At 38.8% G+C, this 18,959-nt stretch overlaps 2 protein-coding genes across 2 annotated transcripts in view; one reads left to right on the forward strand and one right to left on the reverse strand.

Moving 5' to 3' along the window:
* esyt2a (extended synaptotagmin-like protein 2a) overlaps positions 1 to 8,246 on the reverse strand; it is a 59,675-nt gene extending 51,429 nt beyond the window's left edge. The window contains 2 exon segments of the mRNA XM_042497791.1: positions 6,638 to 7,025; positions 8,095 to 8,246. Coding sequence (XP_042353725.1) covers positions 6,638 to 7,018 — 381 coding nt within the window. The 5' untranslated portion in view covers positions 7,019 to 7,025; positions 8,095 to 8,246.
* A 10,354-nt stretch (positions 8,247 to 18,600) lies between these two features.
* Positions 18,601 to 18,959, forward strand: part of LOC121951761 (vasoactive intestinal polypeptide receptor 2-like) — a 53,379-nt gene continuing 53,020 nt past the window's right edge. Inside the window, exon 1 of the mRNA XM_042498220.1 lies at positions 18,601 to 18,675. Within this exon, the coding sequence (XP_042354154.1) occupies positions 18,625 to 18,675 (51 nt within the window). The 5' untranslated portion in view covers positions 18,601 to 18,624. The remainder of the gene's footprint in view (positions 18,676 to 18,959) is intronic.

Below are 18,959 nucleotides of genomic sequence, written 5' to 3' on the forward strand. Positions count from 1 at the left end.
CAAACAATAAGTTGATTAATTTAATTTAGTAGCGAAGCTGGAGGGAGGGCAGGTCTCTGCATGACAGTGTTAGCTTCCACCTGTCTATTTTGGTTTCACCTTGTTCTCCTTTGTGCTGTCACCACTTCTTCTGAAACGATTAAATGTGACAAACCAATCAAATTAATCCAAAGCCAATTAAAGTACTCTATCCTCAACACTCAAGCCAAGAGCTTGCAGTTAAGAGTCATGAAGTCCTCATAGCCATGTGGTTGAGACCAACAACCATATAAACACAATATCCATATAAAAAAAAATAAGCAGCCCTGTCTTAAGCCAGGAAAAATCCTCTAAACACTGAAACAAATATTTGGTAATACTGCACACAGGCCACCAAGTCCCACTGCAACAGAGGTAGGAAGGCATGGTTGCTATTTAAATGTCATCCAGTCAAAACACAGTATCAGCATACCATACAAATGTCTGACTCAGATGCTCAAATATCAGCTCTTGTATTGTATATGCTTCCACAGGAATGTGGTTTTACTGTATAAACCTGTGGCCTACATGCTGCAGCCCCATATCTTGTGTCATGCATTGCTAATCACATTAAGAGCTTTAAACGTTGCACATGGCAGTCTCGCTCTGCTTATCTTCGCTCTATTCGTCACAAACTTTATGATTTTCCAGCTCATATGGATCAAAGGATTACAGGGCAATCAAGTGATCATGGATGGACACACTGAGTTACAGACTGCATAAAAACAGACACTGGCATCTTGCAAAAGATGGTAATGAAGCAAAAGACCAAGTAATTCTGATGTTTCGTGGCAGGCTTTGATGGTTGCACGTACATGGCAGAAAGTGATTAAACTAGAATGAAAAGTGTGTTTGACACCAAAGGATGGCATATGTAAAAGCTTTTTTCTTGCAGCTTTTTGACAAAAAAAATTTTATCTCTAGGTCCCCTTGCAAGCTTTTTCTGACTAACTGATGACTGTTATCATCTGTTGATGAGGACTGTGCCATGTGGTTAAAGTAGGGCTGCAGCTAACAATAATTTTCATTATTGATTAACCAATTAATTGTTTGTCTATAAAACATTAGAAAATGTGAAAAAAGTCAAAGTTGACATCATCAAATATCTTCTTTTATAAAAATATAATATCATACCAGGAAAAGCAGTAGATTCTAACATTTAAGAACCTTCTTTTTTTCCAACTGTTAATTAAAGAGTTTCCCACACCTTCAGTTATTTGTGGCAGCCCACCACAATGAAAACATCTGTCACCACAAACTGAAATTATATTTATGAAGCTGGACCATTCATTAAAAACAATATACCGTTTAGTAATTGATTGCATCACACTCTCGTAGCGCAAAGCATACTCTGGGCACAGATGGAGCAGAAGAACGTCAGGCGCAGTCAAAGGGAAAACTAACCGTTCACTGCACTGGGACTAAAAGTCAGCAGCAGCTACTCCTCTCATCCACTGATCCAGTCTGATCACCTCTGACCAATTCAACAGATTTTATCAACAGATTTATCTGTTGAATTATCCGACCTGTGACTCAAACTGCAGCTGAGGAAGAAAAGAACACTGCCTGCGCTGCGTTCATGGATGTAAAACTGTCCAGATACAGACAGGGGATGCAGAATGATAAAAAAGGGAGCATTATGTACGAGTCCAACTGTAAATCAATCTATTGTAATACCTTGAAAATATTAGTTATGGTATTGTATAATCTACATGTATATATGACATCAACAGGGACAATTTACTGGCCACAAAAGCGTGTTTATTTGGCTAATTAATTAGGTATAAGTCAGGTTTAAACACTTGTCTGAGACTCCTCTTTGGTGGGAAACACATGCTACTCTCTTAAAAAAACTTATCATGGTTATCTTCCAGTCTAGTGATCTTCCTGACAGATGGATGAGAAAGTTCCTAGTTAGACCATGCAATAATTTAAATACTCCTGAGTGTAGTAAATTAATAACAAAAAAGATTTTACAGATGCATCTGCTTGTTTCTGACAGCAGTGAGGGAGTCGTGCAGCATCAGCTTGTCTTTACTAAGATAAAACTGTACCAATACCTCAGGCATTCCTGGCCTGCTAACTATGAGCTGCTGCCCACATTGCTTATCAAGCCTCATTCTAGGCATATTTGCTGAGAAAGCGAGCCAAGGAGACAGGCTCTCTACCAAAATCCATATTTCAGTAATGATCACAGTTGGTTTACTGCTTGCATTTGCAGATGTGCTTCATTTTGTTTATTGTACATACAGACTGAGTGTGTTGGTTTTATACACTATGTTGCATTAAGTTCAATGTGTACAACTGACGCAAAAATTTAATTATGTTTATCAGGACAATGAGATCAGGATTTTCCACAAATTCATTTATTTGTGGTGGCCGGTCTGGATTAAAACAATTGCTGCCACACACTGTTTTTGGAATTTGCCCATTCATTAGGGGCACTATTGGAATATAATTAACATTAGGCTACTCATGTACCACACTCTTGGAATGCACACTCTGGGCACAGACAGAGAAGCAGTACATCAGATGCACTTAAAATGTAACTTAACCATTTATTATGCTGGGTCTTAAAGTTTGCTTTCAGTTGCTCCTCTCATCCATCAGTCTGATCTGATCAGCCCTCTGCTTATAAAAAAAATGCTAAACATACCCAAAAAATGGCTTTTTTTCATGTATCATAATCATTTTTTTGTGTTTTGGATGGTTGATTACCAAAGCACTGACACAGATCACTTCAAGAAAATTCATTATTTACTATAAATAATTAGTGAATCTAGGTTTTTATTGCCCCAGCAAAAAAAGGATTTGGCTATTCCTGTCAGATTTTTAAGAGAGAAGTAACAGGCTCTCACTCACAGATAATCAAACTTTTAGGCACAACAGTAAACCGTTTTTAGGGCAAAAGCTATTAGCTGTTTAAATTATGACTCAATCGACAAAAATGTTTTGATAAGTGGTTGGCTTTTTAAATGTGACCACTGGGATTGAGGGGCTTCGCTTTGCACACTCAGAAGCTGTGATAGGCATTTTAAAATTATTTATTTTAAATTGTACATACTTAATTACCTTCACTATTACACAAGCTAGTAGCATTAATACAATCCTCCTAATGATGATTAGTCTATTTTATGATGACTCAGGGACTGTCTTTGAGCTTCTAATCATTTAGTTTTGAGGTTAGTGTGACAGAGGTGAAACAGAAGTATCTTCTATGCAGGACAGACTGTCAGCGTCTCTTTCAGGGGTCAAAGTTCACTGCTGATTGTTTATCAGAGGGACACGTTCATCATTTGACATCCTTTCCCTGGTTTCTCAGTTTCCCTTTGATCAGACAAACAATGAGCTGTCAATCAGCATTGTTTGGTTTACAAATCCAAACGTCATAAGCCGCGCTGTTAAAACATCTGACCAACCGATTTGATCAAACATACAACATAAAGACGAAAGACAAGCTTGCTGAATCACAACAAAACAAACATGACAACTGCTCTACACCGTTGTGTCTCTGCTTACAGCGAGGCTTTCTGCATCAGGCCAGGGGCTAATGCTGAGCACTGTGTTTCTCAAGGTCTGTGTGATAATGGATGTGTTGATGGGACGTTTTGTGATGGGAGGGGGCTTTGTTTGGGTCTGGCTGGCATCCTGCCATCCACTCAGCTTCTCGCAGTTTTTTGGCATCATCAGCGATAAAAGAAAATATTATTACAGAATGGGAACCTCTTTATAACTCTTTGTAAATCTTACAAGCCTGGGAGAGGGTGTGTGAACTGTGTAGTTTTAAGGCATGGAAATGCTTTATCAATACATCAAAGATCTTGAATGTTCAGACATAATGTTAAGACCCAAATACATGCCATGCCATGGATAAAGTATCATCTGTTTGTAGCTGTAAATAAGCAATTAATTATTCTGCTACCCTTCAAAATAGGGGGGACAAAAATTAGAGACACTTCCACATAATGTAGCCCAGTACACTGCCACCTTTAACTATGACCTTAGTACTTGAATGTGCACGTTTCCAACATTTTTTACAAAAACTGCACATTATAAATTCTGTAAAGGTAGACTTTATGGCAGAGCTGTTGTGCTGAACTGCAACAGATTGTGCAGGAGTGCCTTATAAAGTGGCCACTAAGTGCAAGTGCAAGTCCATATGTGCAAGAATTAAACAGTTTTCAACAAATCTGCCTTTTCCTCATTAATATGCAAATATATGCAGCAATGTACTCATACATCTAATCAGACCATTGATTCTCTAAGGGCAAACTGCAGTACAGTACAAAGTTTCGACCAATCAATGACAGGTTTAACAGACAACCAATCAATATGAAAACAAATGGCTATGTCCTCAAGGCTGTATCTGCCAGCCTTCATCGGAAAAGAAAAGAAAAGAACAGAAAAGAAACTGATAAAGTCAAGTAACTTTTTATTTATTTAGCCCTTTATCACAAATTTTGAAATTTGTATAGAAATGTATCCCTCCATATACTATGTGGATTTAATGAGGCTTGTTAATCAGAATTGGAACCTTGTTTTCCTAACTTACACCTATCAGCCACAAAATTAAAAACACTAACAGGTTAATAGAATAACACCGATCATCTCGTTACAATGCTCTGCCGGGAAACCTTGGGTCCTGACATTCATGTGGATGCCATCTCGACACACCCCCAAAACAAACAGTGCTGCAGACAAAGTACACCCTCCAATGGCAACACCACTCCCCAGTGATAGTGAGGCCACTTTGTACTGGACTTGGCTCTGACCTGGGTGTCCTGTGGTATCCAGCACCAGGGCCAGGGTGGTGGATTCTTTGAGTGCTGTGGGTTGTGGGGTGGTCTACGTCCCATGGATGCTCAATCAGATTAAGATATGAGAAATTTAGAGGCCAGGTTGATGTTTTGAGCTCTTTGTCAAGTTACTCGGGCCTTTCCTGAGCAGTTTTTGCAGTGTAGCATGGTATAATGTCTTGCTGGTGCAGCCACTACGATCAGGTAGTGCCATTGCCATGGGCAAGGGTACATGGTCTGCAACAGTAGCCCTATTCACACATCGAACTACAGGGCCGCAACTAGGTCCCGTATTATTCCTCCTTTGAAAATCTACACAGAACCAAATGACAGTGGCAACATTCTGCTCCAGTGTGATTTTAAGTAGGATCTGCCTTTGCAGAACCAAAAGAGGTGTGTCTTTTAAAACAACGACATTGGCCTCATTGGCCAACAGCAAACAGCAACAGCAAACCTCCTGCACACATGATGTTGGGGTGGGCGGAGCATGTCAAGTTAGCATCCACATGAATGCTGACACCAAAGATTTCTCTGGAGAACTTTGTATTGTAACAAGGTGATCAATGCTATTCACTTGAACTAGTAATGTTGCCAGGTTGAGCTTGTCAAGAACAGAGAACTAATAGACAGAGAGAATGGCAGCTATGTTGAAGGCGTGTGGCAAAGCCAGACGGCCTACTCGTTCTTCGCAATGGTTTCTTATTGTGGCACAGAGAAAACTGGCTGCACACTGACAGGCAACCACGCTAAGAGAATGAATTCAGAAAGTGAAAATTAGAGCAGGTTTGATGGCTCTCCTGCTCTATCAGTGCCAGCCTCGGGAGCCCCGTAGGCCTCGGAGGCCATGTGTAAATTATTCATTGAGGACTCTCCAACACCTTCGGGTGCTTAACGGGATTGAAATGATCAAAAAGAGTCTAGCACAGATTAGATCTTGGAGCTGATGGGGAGCTTGTGTGCAGAATGTGTGACCTTTCCAAAGGCTATTTATGAGACCCTCATTAACAAGTTTGTTTTGTCCTGTGGAACAAAATGAAACTGTCAGAGTATCAAGTGTCCGAGATGATGGGTCTCTTTATCCCTAGTTGCCCTGAATGTCGGCATATTGATCCTCGTAGGTAAAACACCACTGGATCATTTGAGAAAGGTTTTCCAGAGACTGATGCAGATTATTAATTAACAAGAAATGAACTTGTGTTCTCCCATTGCTGGTCGTTTCAGAGTATGTAACTGCCAAACAGTGGTAGTTTTCTCTATTTTCTGGCAGCTGCACTACACAAAAACAGCTTTTTCAATCAATAAAATAACTGCAGTATCCTACCCTGTTAAAGTTGAGTGTTAGCCAAAGTTTTCAAATACTGTACTCTCTAAAAATGCTACAGAAAAGTCTCGTGACATGTATTTAGTGTGGCTAAAGCTTCCAATGCAGTTTCAACATTTAACATGCAAGAGTTTAAAGAGGTTAACCACGAACCCAAACACGGAAATGACTGCTGTGAGAGGATACTCAAAAGTGCATTCTGTCTGTTTTTTGTTTTTTTTTCTTAAAGTAGGATATTGCTCTCCCACGTTTTCCTGACAGAAATCCTTCTGAGTGAAGAAACTGTGAAAAATCAGTGGGAAAGACAAGTTATATTTTGTCTGCAACATGGAATTAACTTGTCTTTATCAGCCAGCTTGGCAGGCAAACAGTCAATGTTGACATCCTATACTTGATGCTGGCTGGAGGAACACCCAAGGGAGGGGTGACACTTGAATTAGCGTCATAATACAAAGCAATAATGACAAGACGATGATAACACCAGGTATGTGGGAGGACTTACCCATGGTGGCAGCTCAGAAGTGGGCACATGTTGCTTTACTGCTCTCTCCTCATGGTCCAGGAATGCTAAGGCACGGTTTATCCTGTAGTCTTTATTGCCATGGTTTTTCCTCCAATAAAACAACATGGCCAGTCCAATCAGAACCCAACTAAAGCTGAACTCAAAGTACCCCAAGACGTAGATCGGGAAGATGATGGCGAAAGTCTTGCCAAATTTAATCCACATCTGGGTGACATCTGTCAGAGACGACTGTGGATCTTCTTCCAGCTCTTCTGGTGACAGAGGTGGGCCTATGGAGGAGCTCACCGGGGTGCTGGGCGCTGCGACGGGTCCATTCGCCCGGCCACCTTGTCCCGCCGAACCCTCCATCCTGTTACTCATTTCCCAACTAGAAAGACATTTTTGACAGACATTTACAACAACCATTAGTGTCTTGTCACACACAGTGAATTCCATATTTATCTTCACGGGTCAAAGGTCAAACAAAATCACCACAGACATGCAGAAGTAATACCTTCTGGAAAAGAAACATTATGTAATGTGATATTATCTGTAAGGAAGCAAGGCAAGTATGCATAACTGTGAACCTAAAAATATTAGTTTATCCAACATTAACATTTCTATCAACAAAGTAATTAGCAAATAGTTTTGTGGTGAAAGGCTCCATGTTACAGCAATTTCCTTTCAACAAGTAGGCTTTAATAGTTAGTCAAATGTAACATTAAATGGCTAAAAGGCCACATTCGCCTAACAATCACTTCATTATCATCTGTCTACAAGATAAAAATGCTATTTCGTTAGTCTCCAAAATGTTTTTCACAGGCCTATATGTCATACAGGCTGAACTATCATTCTGGTGTCCACCCTCTTACATGGAGAGGACGTCACACGAAACTCCTTCGCAAAAATGTCAACTTTTTGTTACCTTGATTCCCAGTGAAGGTGGAACCAGTGTGAACTACAAATGTTTTAAATTACTATAAACAGCGAAACATTACCAAGTAATTACGAATTCGGCATATGTCCAATACACCTAGACACCATTTTTTGGTAGAATTTTAACTTTTAAAAGTGCTTCAACCGGTTGCCCCTGCAATCTTCTGTTCCCAAAACACACCGCCGTGGATGGCAACATCAATAGAGACGCGGTTACTCAAGTAGAGGTTTTAACTGATATATGTGTCGTTTGGGTTGGTTGTATGTATGCCGAATAGAGGAGTATAAACTAATAAATCCAAAATATACTAAAGTCAGTCGCTACAAGCGTACAATTTTAGCTGTAAGCACATCAAATCTTAATTGCGAGCTTTTTTGAACGGAGTCCGTCGTGACGTTCTCTCCACAAAGTGACACGTATTGGGGCTAGGACTTTACCACCAGCACTGCGTAAACCAAACACCAGCAAAAAAAAACTACTTCTTCCTCTCCGCTCAGCGCCAAGGTGGCAACACACTCACCGATATCCGCCTGTGACATTCGCTCTTCCCCGTAAAAGAAACTAAAATTCACTCCTCCAGCCCACTCCGCAGCATGCCGACCAGCTTAACTCAGATAACCCTGTCTCCTCTCCAGTACATCTTGCTGTGAGGGCGGCCAGTCCCTCGCAAGCAGCCCGCAGGAAACTGTCATCGCGGGAAAGAGGTCAGCCTCCGACAGGGAGGGACTTTCAAAACACAAACACAGCAGCAGGCCTGGGCGCCATCTTGCGGCGTGCCAGAAAAACCGATACTGTTAAGGTTTCACAAGTTTAAATGTGTTTCGAGCCATTTTTAAAGCAGGGAATTCAACTTGCCTTGCCCGGGGACACTTAAAATGTTGTTTGCTGTCTTCTCATCTTTGCCAAGAGACAAATGTACTTGCAGCAGCCTTACACAGGTAAGAAGTATATAGGGGCGTTTCTAGGAATTTAGGACATTTGAGGCTTAGCCAAGATCTCTGTGGGCGGCAAAACTATATTTAGATGTCTTTTATGTTTCCTGGTATCTTATTCACATTCAAAGAAAACAAAAAAAAAATCAATTTGGTTTGACTGTGAATTAAAAAATAGTAAGAGGGCCATTCAGTACCTATAGGCTAGCATGCCTCATCTGACCCACAGGCCGCAATTTCACTATCACTGCTTTAGCGTTTTAATCCTTTAAAACATGGATCGAAATCGCTGTCCTTGTGCTGCGTTCAGACTCCTTTTACAAGTATCGAAACCTCTGAACCCTACATTGCAAATTGGTTTGATTGCTTCTCTGAAAACATGAGGAAAGGGCATGTAGCAGCTATGCGAGAAATGTTCTGCAAAAAAGGATGGGGAAAAATCCAGAAAACTATATTTATAATATATATAATTTTCATTGTTATAATTATCATAGGTACATATTTAAAATGCTGCTCCCGAAACTTTTTCCAGCAGTTCCTTGTTTGTGTGTGTGTGTGTTTTGTTTTTTTCAACTTTTATTTTATTTTTGTAACTTTCTACTAATTTCTTGTTAAATTTTGGCTAGTTTTCCTCTAAAGTTGGTAGTTGCTGGAGTTAATTTTCATCCCATCCAGGTTTGGCAAGCCTAATTGAAAGATATTTGCATCTAGACCTGGACCAATGTGGTCAGAGAAAAAAAGGGAAATCGTTGTTTCATGTTTAAAGCTTAAATGTGTCAAAAGCCGGGTTTTAAACAGTAACAGTAAGAATCTCCATGTTAATGAAAACCAGAAATGGAAATTTTTCTACACAAAAAGAATAAAGGTATCACACATTTAAACGTATGGGTTTTACTATGATGGCAAGTTATTTATTGTTATTAATTTAATCAGGCCATATATTTTCTGTGGCCTGGCCTATATTACATTTCTCTACTTGCTGGTACTCTTCAGTATTGTTGTTGGCAGACCTTATATTTTCCGAAAAGTATTGAAATTTATTGAGGCTAGGCCACTAAAATAAAAAATAAAATAAATAAGATAATAAAATAGAGAAGCTCAAATCAGTAAGCAATATATTAACCATAGTAGAATTTAAACAGGGCTATCTGGTATTGTGTGAATATAAAACAGGTGACTGGTGGACTCTGATCTTCCAGTCCCTTAGGGACACAAGCCTTTGACCTTTGACTATTTCATCCTATTTGTTGCCTGTAATGTTGGTGCGTAAGCTGCTGTTGACCTCATTGTAATTTAGAGCGTAAAGGCTCAGTAAGAAAGGTGTTTAAAGAAACATTAATTAGTATGTAAAAGCCAAAGAAAACTCAGTGAAGTTGAACATTAGTTCATTTAGAGCAGATTTCGGACAGGGTTAGGCATGGTATAAACTTGGATAGTAAAGTTTGCACAAACAGCATTTCCCCACTAGATGTCATAGTAGTGTTTGTAAAGTATAAATCCCAGATAGTCATAGACAGTGAATTTGATTCTGATATAGGGGGATTGCTCAGTGTTAGTTGATATAAAGTGAACTCATGAAACAGTCATAAAAAAACTATATATAATACAATATACAGAACAATCAAAACACATCTTTAAAAATACAGTGAATTGTTCTTTAAACTGCTCATTACAATGTCATTTTTGTCTGTGAGGAGTATACATTCAAATTAAGACACTAACACATTTTAATTGAATTAAATACTTAAATTATGACACAAAGACAGCTTACATCACACTTGATATTTGCTAATGCAGGGCCGGGTATGTGTCCTTCCCCTTTGACAGCACATTTGTCCTATTCTCTTGAGAGACCACTCTACTTTTTTATTAGTTACATAAATATTGCATGACTGTTCAATCAGCGTCTTTACAAGTTGGAAATAAGACACAAGGAGAAAGAAGACGACAACATGTAAAACCATGAAGCACAGTGAATCAGTGAAAAGTAGTGAATTAGGTGTTACAACAAACTTCTGGAAAATGTGATCATGCTAAATGCCTGTGGTATTAAATATGAAAGTGACTGTTAAAAAAAGAAGTCAGATGTTATAACAAAAAGTGTTTATCTGTACTCTTTCTCCATATGTCATAATTTCCGTGGGCAGTTCTTAACTGGCCCACTGTTTCCTATTTAAGAAGTTCCTGAAGGTTGAGTAGATTATCTTGGTGTTATCCTGGTCTCGCTGTGCGACCCCCACAGGTACTCTGGTGATTGAATGCATCACAGCGGGGCCACTTTACTTTGGGCTGAGCATCCAAAAGACCAATTCACAGACAGAGACATCAAGACGACCACATTTCTAACCAAACTAAAACAAAACAAAAGTAATGATTACAAAATAATGGTAAAGGACTATCTTGGACAAACGCAGCCTGTATAACTGCTATGTTCGTTACTCTCATTTCATTTTTTCCTCCCCTCTAAAGCTGTGCAGGGCAATAACAGTGAGAGGAATGAAGAGGAGGAGGAAAAATGTGCTTCCTAATATGAGGGTGGAAGAAGGCCACAGCACCGAGGCAATAAACATCCAGCATCTTCAGACTGTTCAGGTAATAATACACTATATGTATTATCATCGTCTTGTCATTATTACATTTGTTACATTTGTAAAGTGGGTTGCCCCTGAAGCCTCCTACAGGGTCTCGGTTTGTGAACTGTCACTTTTTTCATCACACTTGTGATGAGTGTGCAGGTGTGATGTGATGTATTTTTTATACAAAAAGTTCAATAAGCTTCTGCAAAAACTGTGCTGCATGCAAATATATTTTCTACAGTACAAAAAAACACAAAAAAAAACCCTATTTCTAATTTTTTAAAAAAAATGTATCTGCAACAATAATGTCATAATTAATATGAACACTGAGCAGGGGCTGGATATCATAATCTATTTAATAAAACTGAAGAGGGGGTTTAATTAGATGTGATAAGTAAGAATGATTAACAGGGCTGGACTATTACTGACATGAACATGCCCTCAATTATAAAAAAGGAAACAAAGTACTTTCCATCTGCAGCTACAGCATCTGCATACATGAAACTAGCGTGTGAAGCTAGATTAGCTTTACAGCTGTGTGTACATTTCGACGGTCGCAGGTGGCAGTGCTGTGTTTTCAGCCCTCTCTTCACACCTACATGTTGCTGTATTTAAATGTTACACCACTTTCTGTTTCCAGATAACAACCGACTGCGCTGCTGGTAATACTGAGAAAATGATGTGCTTTGAAAACCAAATAACGCATTCAAATCCCAGTAAGCCCACACACTAAGGTATTATACAAGTGTGGAGATCGTACCATGTTAAATAGCTACTATGCAAATCTTATTTCTTCACTTTATTTCTTTGTCTACCCATATTATTTACAAGCTTAAATTTCAACCTAAAGAATATGACATGTTAAACATACGGAAAACTGTTTAAATCTTGAGTGTCCTGTAATTGATATTTTTGTTGGGGTTTCAAATATTTCTATGTGTCTACCAGTGCAGAACAGTTCTATAAGACATTTTGGATGAACCTAAATATGCATTAAAGTTGGAAACATGCAATGCAACCATGTGAGGTACGGTTTCGCTCAAAAACATGGGAAGGGGACAAGCCACTCAACAAGAAATGGCCAAAAATTAGCCTGAAATTAGACAAAAGACACAGAAAATTACCTGAAAATAAGCCCCCCAAAAAAGTGAAAAACAAAAGCAAACAAGAAAATAAACTTTAAAAAGTGCCATATATGGGATTTTTGCAACATAGTTAAAAGACACATAGATCTATTTTTTTTTATCTTTATATCAGTTCTTTATTTTTTTTCCACATTATGTTATTTGAAATAATAAAGAAGGACTTACAATGCCATACAAAATTGATACAGAAAACCTTATTCCACTGAGTGCCTGAACTGAAACAATAATTGGTGAAAAGAAGTGGATTATCAAAGCTAACATATTAAATTATATAGTGACGCTGTTAGGTGCCTGTATCAGATAAGTGCTGTTTTAATCTAATCATCCCTGTCTTTAAAAAGCAAGTTACCTTTTTAAATTTATCAGCTGAACCAAAGTTTCATTATTAACTGTTATCGTTTAATGTCTTCCACCACACCTCGGTCCCAGGAAGATGATAACTTTATGGTTACATGACATAGAAAATCAAATCATACATTACAACTTTTAGGAAATGAGAGAATAAAAAGACTACATGATAGTTTCTTTTCCTCGTGGATCAACATGGGTACATTCTGTTTATTAGAATCTCTAACACTGTCACTGTTTGAATTTGGGTTTATACACAAGCCATAAAGCACCTTCAGCAGTTGGATGGAGAGCAGTTGCTTTACTTTTATAGTCTGCACATTTTAATGTACCGTTGACACTTTAGCCCACAGCAGGGCAGCTGATGGGTCCCAGGCTTTGTGTAAATATGATGTACCATTTCATCACCGCTCTTCGCAATTTCACTAGAACCAAGACAGGGACCGTGTACACATCTGATAGTGTGCATTTAAATGGAGAGGGGACAGTATGTAGGCCTATTTCTGTTCTGCTATAACCCACTGAATCAAGAAGTTTCATCTTCGGGTCTGAAGTGACATTTTTTCCTGATAACCGTAGGTATATTTCATCAGGAATGCCACAGACCTTTACTTGATAGTCAAAGACACCCTTTCTATAATCTTAAACTGTATGAAAATCTGAAAGACTCACTGAATTGGATCATTGGATCTCAGCACTGTTCTGCAAGGCTTGTTTCTCCCTTCTTCTTGACTTCCTCTCTAAATCTGTTTGCATTGCACTTTGCTCCATTTTACTTTTATCAATACACAGGGAGCTCTGAAGCAAATTGAAAATCCACATAAAAACTGGTGGATGAAAACACATATGCAAACTCAGCAGGTGTTGAAAAGTAACCTCTAGTCTATGAATCATTGCTTACATTAGCATTGGCAAACTAGCTTCCCCTTTTCTGATGGAATACCTAATAGTCACTCCCAAATGGTGAGTGCTATAATTGCTAACATTATCGCTAGCGCTTATTGAAATTGAGGAAGTAATGTCTTGTGCCTACACGTATCTGTTGTGGCAATAGCTCAGATGTAAGTCAGCTGCTGCTATGGGAGCCACCCACCCAAAAATTAAATGTATCTCCTTTTTCCAAAAATATGCCCAAAACAGGTTTAATCCTGCTTTGAAAAATGGAAAGAATATGCACAAAATCTGCAATTCATATTATGTTTCCTATTTCCCTCTTTAACAGTGAGAGGAATTTTAATATCAGTTTGATGTCAGAAGATCGGGTTATGTGAAGCCCCAGGTTACAGGTTTTAAAGTGTGTTTCGACTAAGATTTCACAGTTTGGCTCACAAAAACAAACCCCAGCTGGGTCTGGTGCCCTGTTATTCTGTTAAGCTCTTGTCTACTGTAGGGGAAACTGTCATGGTCAATACAGTGCTTCTGCCTCTAAATTTTGTTTCCCCTGGTTTACACACTCTTTTTGTTTTAGTGTGTTTGTAAGAGAGACTGTGTTCCAGTACCCACACTACCATACTATATAATATGCAAGGAAAAGATTTTGTATTTCCCAACACATAGTATGTAAAATGCAGTATGCCAAGAATACTAGGATGTTTCACTTCATCCTGTCAGATTTTGTAGAATTCAAGCCAGCATTTAGTTTTTTGGGCTACTCTGACCCACAATCCTCTGCACAGCAGATAAAAGACACATCATCTGAGCACACAGGTGACTACAAACTGGGCAAATGGTATTTTCTGTTATCTCCAAGGTAACAGATAAATGAGCAAGAGAGTCGAAGTTCAGCATGCAATGTTATGATGAAGTGGTATGTCGTGATTGTGTGCATGCTGCATGCAACAGTACACACTTTTAAGTGTTATAAGTGCAGCTGCACTACATGCAAAAAAAAAAAAAATGTGCTTCTTAAAGTAGAGAGAGTCTCGTTTCTATCCTGCTGTCAACCTAGACCCAACTACCAACACACAGGGCTAAAACCAGCTCATCAGCCCACAGTATCAACAAATTCTTAACCCAAGTCGTCCCATATTGCAACTTTGCAGTGGACCTCCACATGTAATTATTACGTTTTAGGTATCCTCCTGCATCTTCTGTTGACATTCTGGGATGCCTTGGACAGTTAGGATTTGACCACAAGGGCATGGATGATTAGGTTTGGGAAAAGAGGCACATGATAAGGTGTAGAAAAAAAAAAGTTTGTTGAATCCATCTACCACCCCTCTCACCTGCCCTAAAGGGACTTCCATGCTTCTTATATTAAGTCATTAGACACGATTCAACGTGATACTGTCCAACGGTGTATCATGCCTACATGACAGGTTTTATCTGGCCACATTCTCAACTGATGCCAACCATCTGTGTATAATGCTGCCCCAGCAGGTGCTGTCTGGCCATCCGCCGGCATATAATAACACCGCAAACGGTTCTGTCTGGCCGTGTTCTTTGCTGAAGACATCCAGTTAGCATATCATGCGGACGCAGAAGGTGGCTTTTGGCATCAGGATCTTACACTGAAAGCACTGCAAAAGCGGCTGTATTTGACAACTTTGGAATGAGAATGGGTTGACAGTGTATAAACCCCAACTTTCCTTCCACTCTTTGCAGGATAGTTGTTCCACACTCAGTGGTAGCTACTTTCAGGCCTCTGCTCTTGTCATCACAGACACGCTAATGACAGCGAAGCTAGGTCAATCGCACATACTTCCTTTGGTTGAGGTTGCAGGAGTAAAAGTTGACTAAACTTGAATTTCACTTAATGTGAAGATGTGAATTTGCCTTGCCACCGGAAGCAAATGTTGTATTCGCCCCAACTCATGCATTGAATGGAAGTAAACGGCGGGCCCATTTTCGCCAATGTTAATTTTGCGCATGTGTGAGCATGCACTAATACTTGTTTGTGTCCTGTGCTCCAGCAACTGTGTTTCCTGGCCTGCCTGCATGTTGCAAACTTATTCCTTCTGCTTCCAGCAGTTCTGCTGCCATTTACCCACCTTGGCCATCTCCTACTTTAGCGTCTCCTGCAATAAACCCGTAAAACTTTATCTGCCCCCTGGTCTGTGTTCAGTTTCAACAGTTAACAGAAACATGCAACATGGGGCCTCTGTTTAGACAGAAAAAAATGTGGTGGTGATGAATCTGTAGTTTAGTGGTAATTAAAGAAGTGGAAAAACTGAACTGAAAGTAATGAACATCATGGGCCAATAGCAAATGTAAACATGAGGCAGTCATGTCTTTTACAAGATAACTGAACAAGTAATAGCTTAAGAAGTAAGGAAGGCTATATGGCTGCACTACTTTTTCAGGAGGAGGTTAGTGTGGAGGGTTGGACGCACAAAGTACTGGACACTGAAGGCTGCTGTTTGCATCCCATCTCTTACCAAATAAAGTGTTCCCTTTTGTCGTGAGGACATATTTATATAAGTCACTCATTAAACAATCTTGCCTCAGTGTAGTTGCTGTTCTACAGATTTCGACGATATACGCACTCCTCCGCAGCAGAGTTTACCCAGGTGTTACCGAGATTGTAAATACACAAACTGATTCCTAAAATAAATATATGTCCTGTTTTGCTGCCAAATGCTCCACTGTTGGAAATATTTTATTAGGAATAACCCCTTGAGATGTACCATCTGGTTTTTAAAATGACGCTGTGAGAGTACACCAGAACAGTAAAGTTATGAGCCAGGCAGATAAACAATGAAAACTCACTTGCTCTGTGAAACCTGTAGATTCAGCCTCTCATTAACTGCAGGTTCATCACTAGGACCTCTTTTACATGATCACATGATGCATTATTAATATTAATTAATGGTGAGATAACTTAGTTAAGAGCTGTTTCAAGACTGGACTTTGAATTTTCATCTCTGAGAGCCAGGGGCCAAAATTGTGAAATGAAAATGGATATAAGGATATGAGATATGCTTTCAGGGGAGGTTTCTCACCCAATGCAGATTTGAGTTCATAAAATTTGACATATCATCACCCCACTGTGATGTACTAAAGAATATAATTCAATGTCTGTACAAAAGACATGTACAGACACAAGAATGTCTGTACAAAAAAAAGACTGTATTGTTTGAGGTACAAATTAGACCTCACTATCAACAACAGCCCTGTAGAGCTGCAGAGAGTTATACAAAACCTAATTATTGAGTCATAGCACAGTGGTATTGGTGTTTTATTTTCAGACCTATTCAATGGTACACATGGAAGACAGACTGTACACAAACATTAGGGTTGTTTGAATAGTCAGCAGGTGTCTGCCTAGTTCATTGTATAATGTTCATATACTACGTTTACTTTATTTCAAACCTATTTTCTCTCAGTCGGTCTCAATCATTCTGGTGTAATATTAGTCTCAAAGCAATTTTCTCGGTAGTCAAGTCAATTATTTAAGACAACACTGAGACGTTTGATGACAGAAGAATCGTTAGTAAATTTGAACTGTCTGAAAGTTCAATTTTTTCTCATTTCTCTCATTTTAACAGCAATATTGTCCTAACTTTGATGCTGTTTTGAACATAAAAGTGAGGGTATGTAACTTAAGAAAGAAGAAAGAAAACATTTTGGCTTTTGCAAATCAAAAAATGAATTCATGAGCAGTAAAGCCTAACCTCCAGCCTTACTTGACCAGTAACATGTTCAATTCAAATAAAACTTTATATTCAATCAAATCAAGACTTAAGTGTTAATACATCTAATACTGTGGCGCTATATGACATGAGGCAAGGATTCCCAACTTTTTCGGATTATGACAGTCATTCTTATCCTTTAATTTCTGCCAGAGACCAATTAAAAAAACACTCAGTGTGGATATGAGTTATTTTCTTTTTTAGATGGTTTTGGTTAAATGTGTTTTAGAAGTATTAGGGGGTGAAAATGTCCAGTGTGTCACGAGAAAAACAACAACAACAAGAAAATGAGACAAACATTATTTCGTGCAACGGAAGTATTTGGTGGGCCCTGAAATTTTCCTTGTGATCTATTGAGGGGTCCCAATCCCAAGGTTGGTAGTTTTCACATTTAATAGTCAGACTGAATATGTGTTGCAGATAAATTGTAATTGTTGTTGGAATTCAGTTCTTAGGCAAAATGAACATTTCAGATACTCACAATGACATTCCTCCTACCTACAACTGTCAACCGTAATCCAGTTCTGACATGTCGAAACTGAATTACGGATATCTCTAACTGTCGTTTTGACTGGTCAAAATGATGTTATAGATATGACTGAAAATTGTGACAATCAAAATGTAATCACGACTAGTCAAAATTAAGTTGTTATCTGTGATGTGAATACGGGATGGTCAAACTCAGCCGTTAAATGTGCAAATGGCTTGCCACAGTGACAGTCAATTGTGCAGGGGCGCTAAACCAACCATTTGTAAAGTAGTATTAAAAATGTAAAAAATATATTCTAAAAGGAACAGGAAGTGTGTGTGTGTGTGTGTGTGTGTGTGTGTGTGTATGTGTGTGTGTGTGTGTATAATAGTGCAAATGAATAAATATTGAATTAAAATGGTAGTGTAAGCTGATACACTAGGCTATAATACATACATTAAGTGGATAATTACAGCTTATGCTTTAAATACTTTTCTATATGGTCAATAAAGTGAACCTTGGCAGCTGCCTTTTGTACAAGGTGAAATCAAATCCTTATTAATGTAAAAAAATATGCAGTTTTTATAAATCGGATGCGACATTGATTCTCCACGACAGTAATGCTCTCCGAAGCTTTTATTTTGAAATCCAGTGCCGGAACTCTCGGTGCCTATCGTCGTGTTTTGACGGCTGAAGGCAGCTGCAGGTCACTGTTCACTCTGCACATTCAGCTCAGTGGTGGTGACCAGCGTGGATACTGGACATCGCCGGCTTCTCCTTTATTTTATGCGTTTTTTGTTCTTTACAAATTCATGGATTTAAAACAGTATTCACATCCTGTTAACGGGATGAACAAGTCTAAAGTGGAGTTTAAATGAAGTTCGGACTCCTGTTTTTGTTTTTAAACTGTTAGGGGACCAAGTGACTGGCTTCTACCTGAGGAGTGAAGATGAAAAGTTTGCTCTTCGTCACCTTGTGTTTCTCGACGTGTTCGCTCATGGTAAGTCTATCTCTACACTAATTACAGCGGTGATATGAGTAAAGATGAGGGTGAGCTAGAGGAGCAAAATGACACTTTAAACCCATTGTAGGCTATTTCCCTAGTATTCATATATAGAGGTCAGATTTTATTTTTACACATTATACCTGACAATATGCCAACATTGGTACCATCTCACCGAAAAAACACATTTTCAAGGTGGAAACAAAGAGGCTTATTGTTATTACTAATGATGAAATATCACATTTATATTGCTATAACATAATATTCAAATGATATGACCA

This window comes from Plectropomus leopardus, chromosome 12, assembly GCF_008729295.1.
Source record: "Plectropomus leopardus isolate mb chromosome 12, YSFRI_Pleo_2.0, whole genome shotgun sequence".
In the NCBI taxonomy this organism is placed as follows: domain Eukaryota; kingdom Metazoa; phylum Chordata; class Actinopteri; order Perciformes; family Serranidae; genus Plectropomus; species Plectropomus leopardus.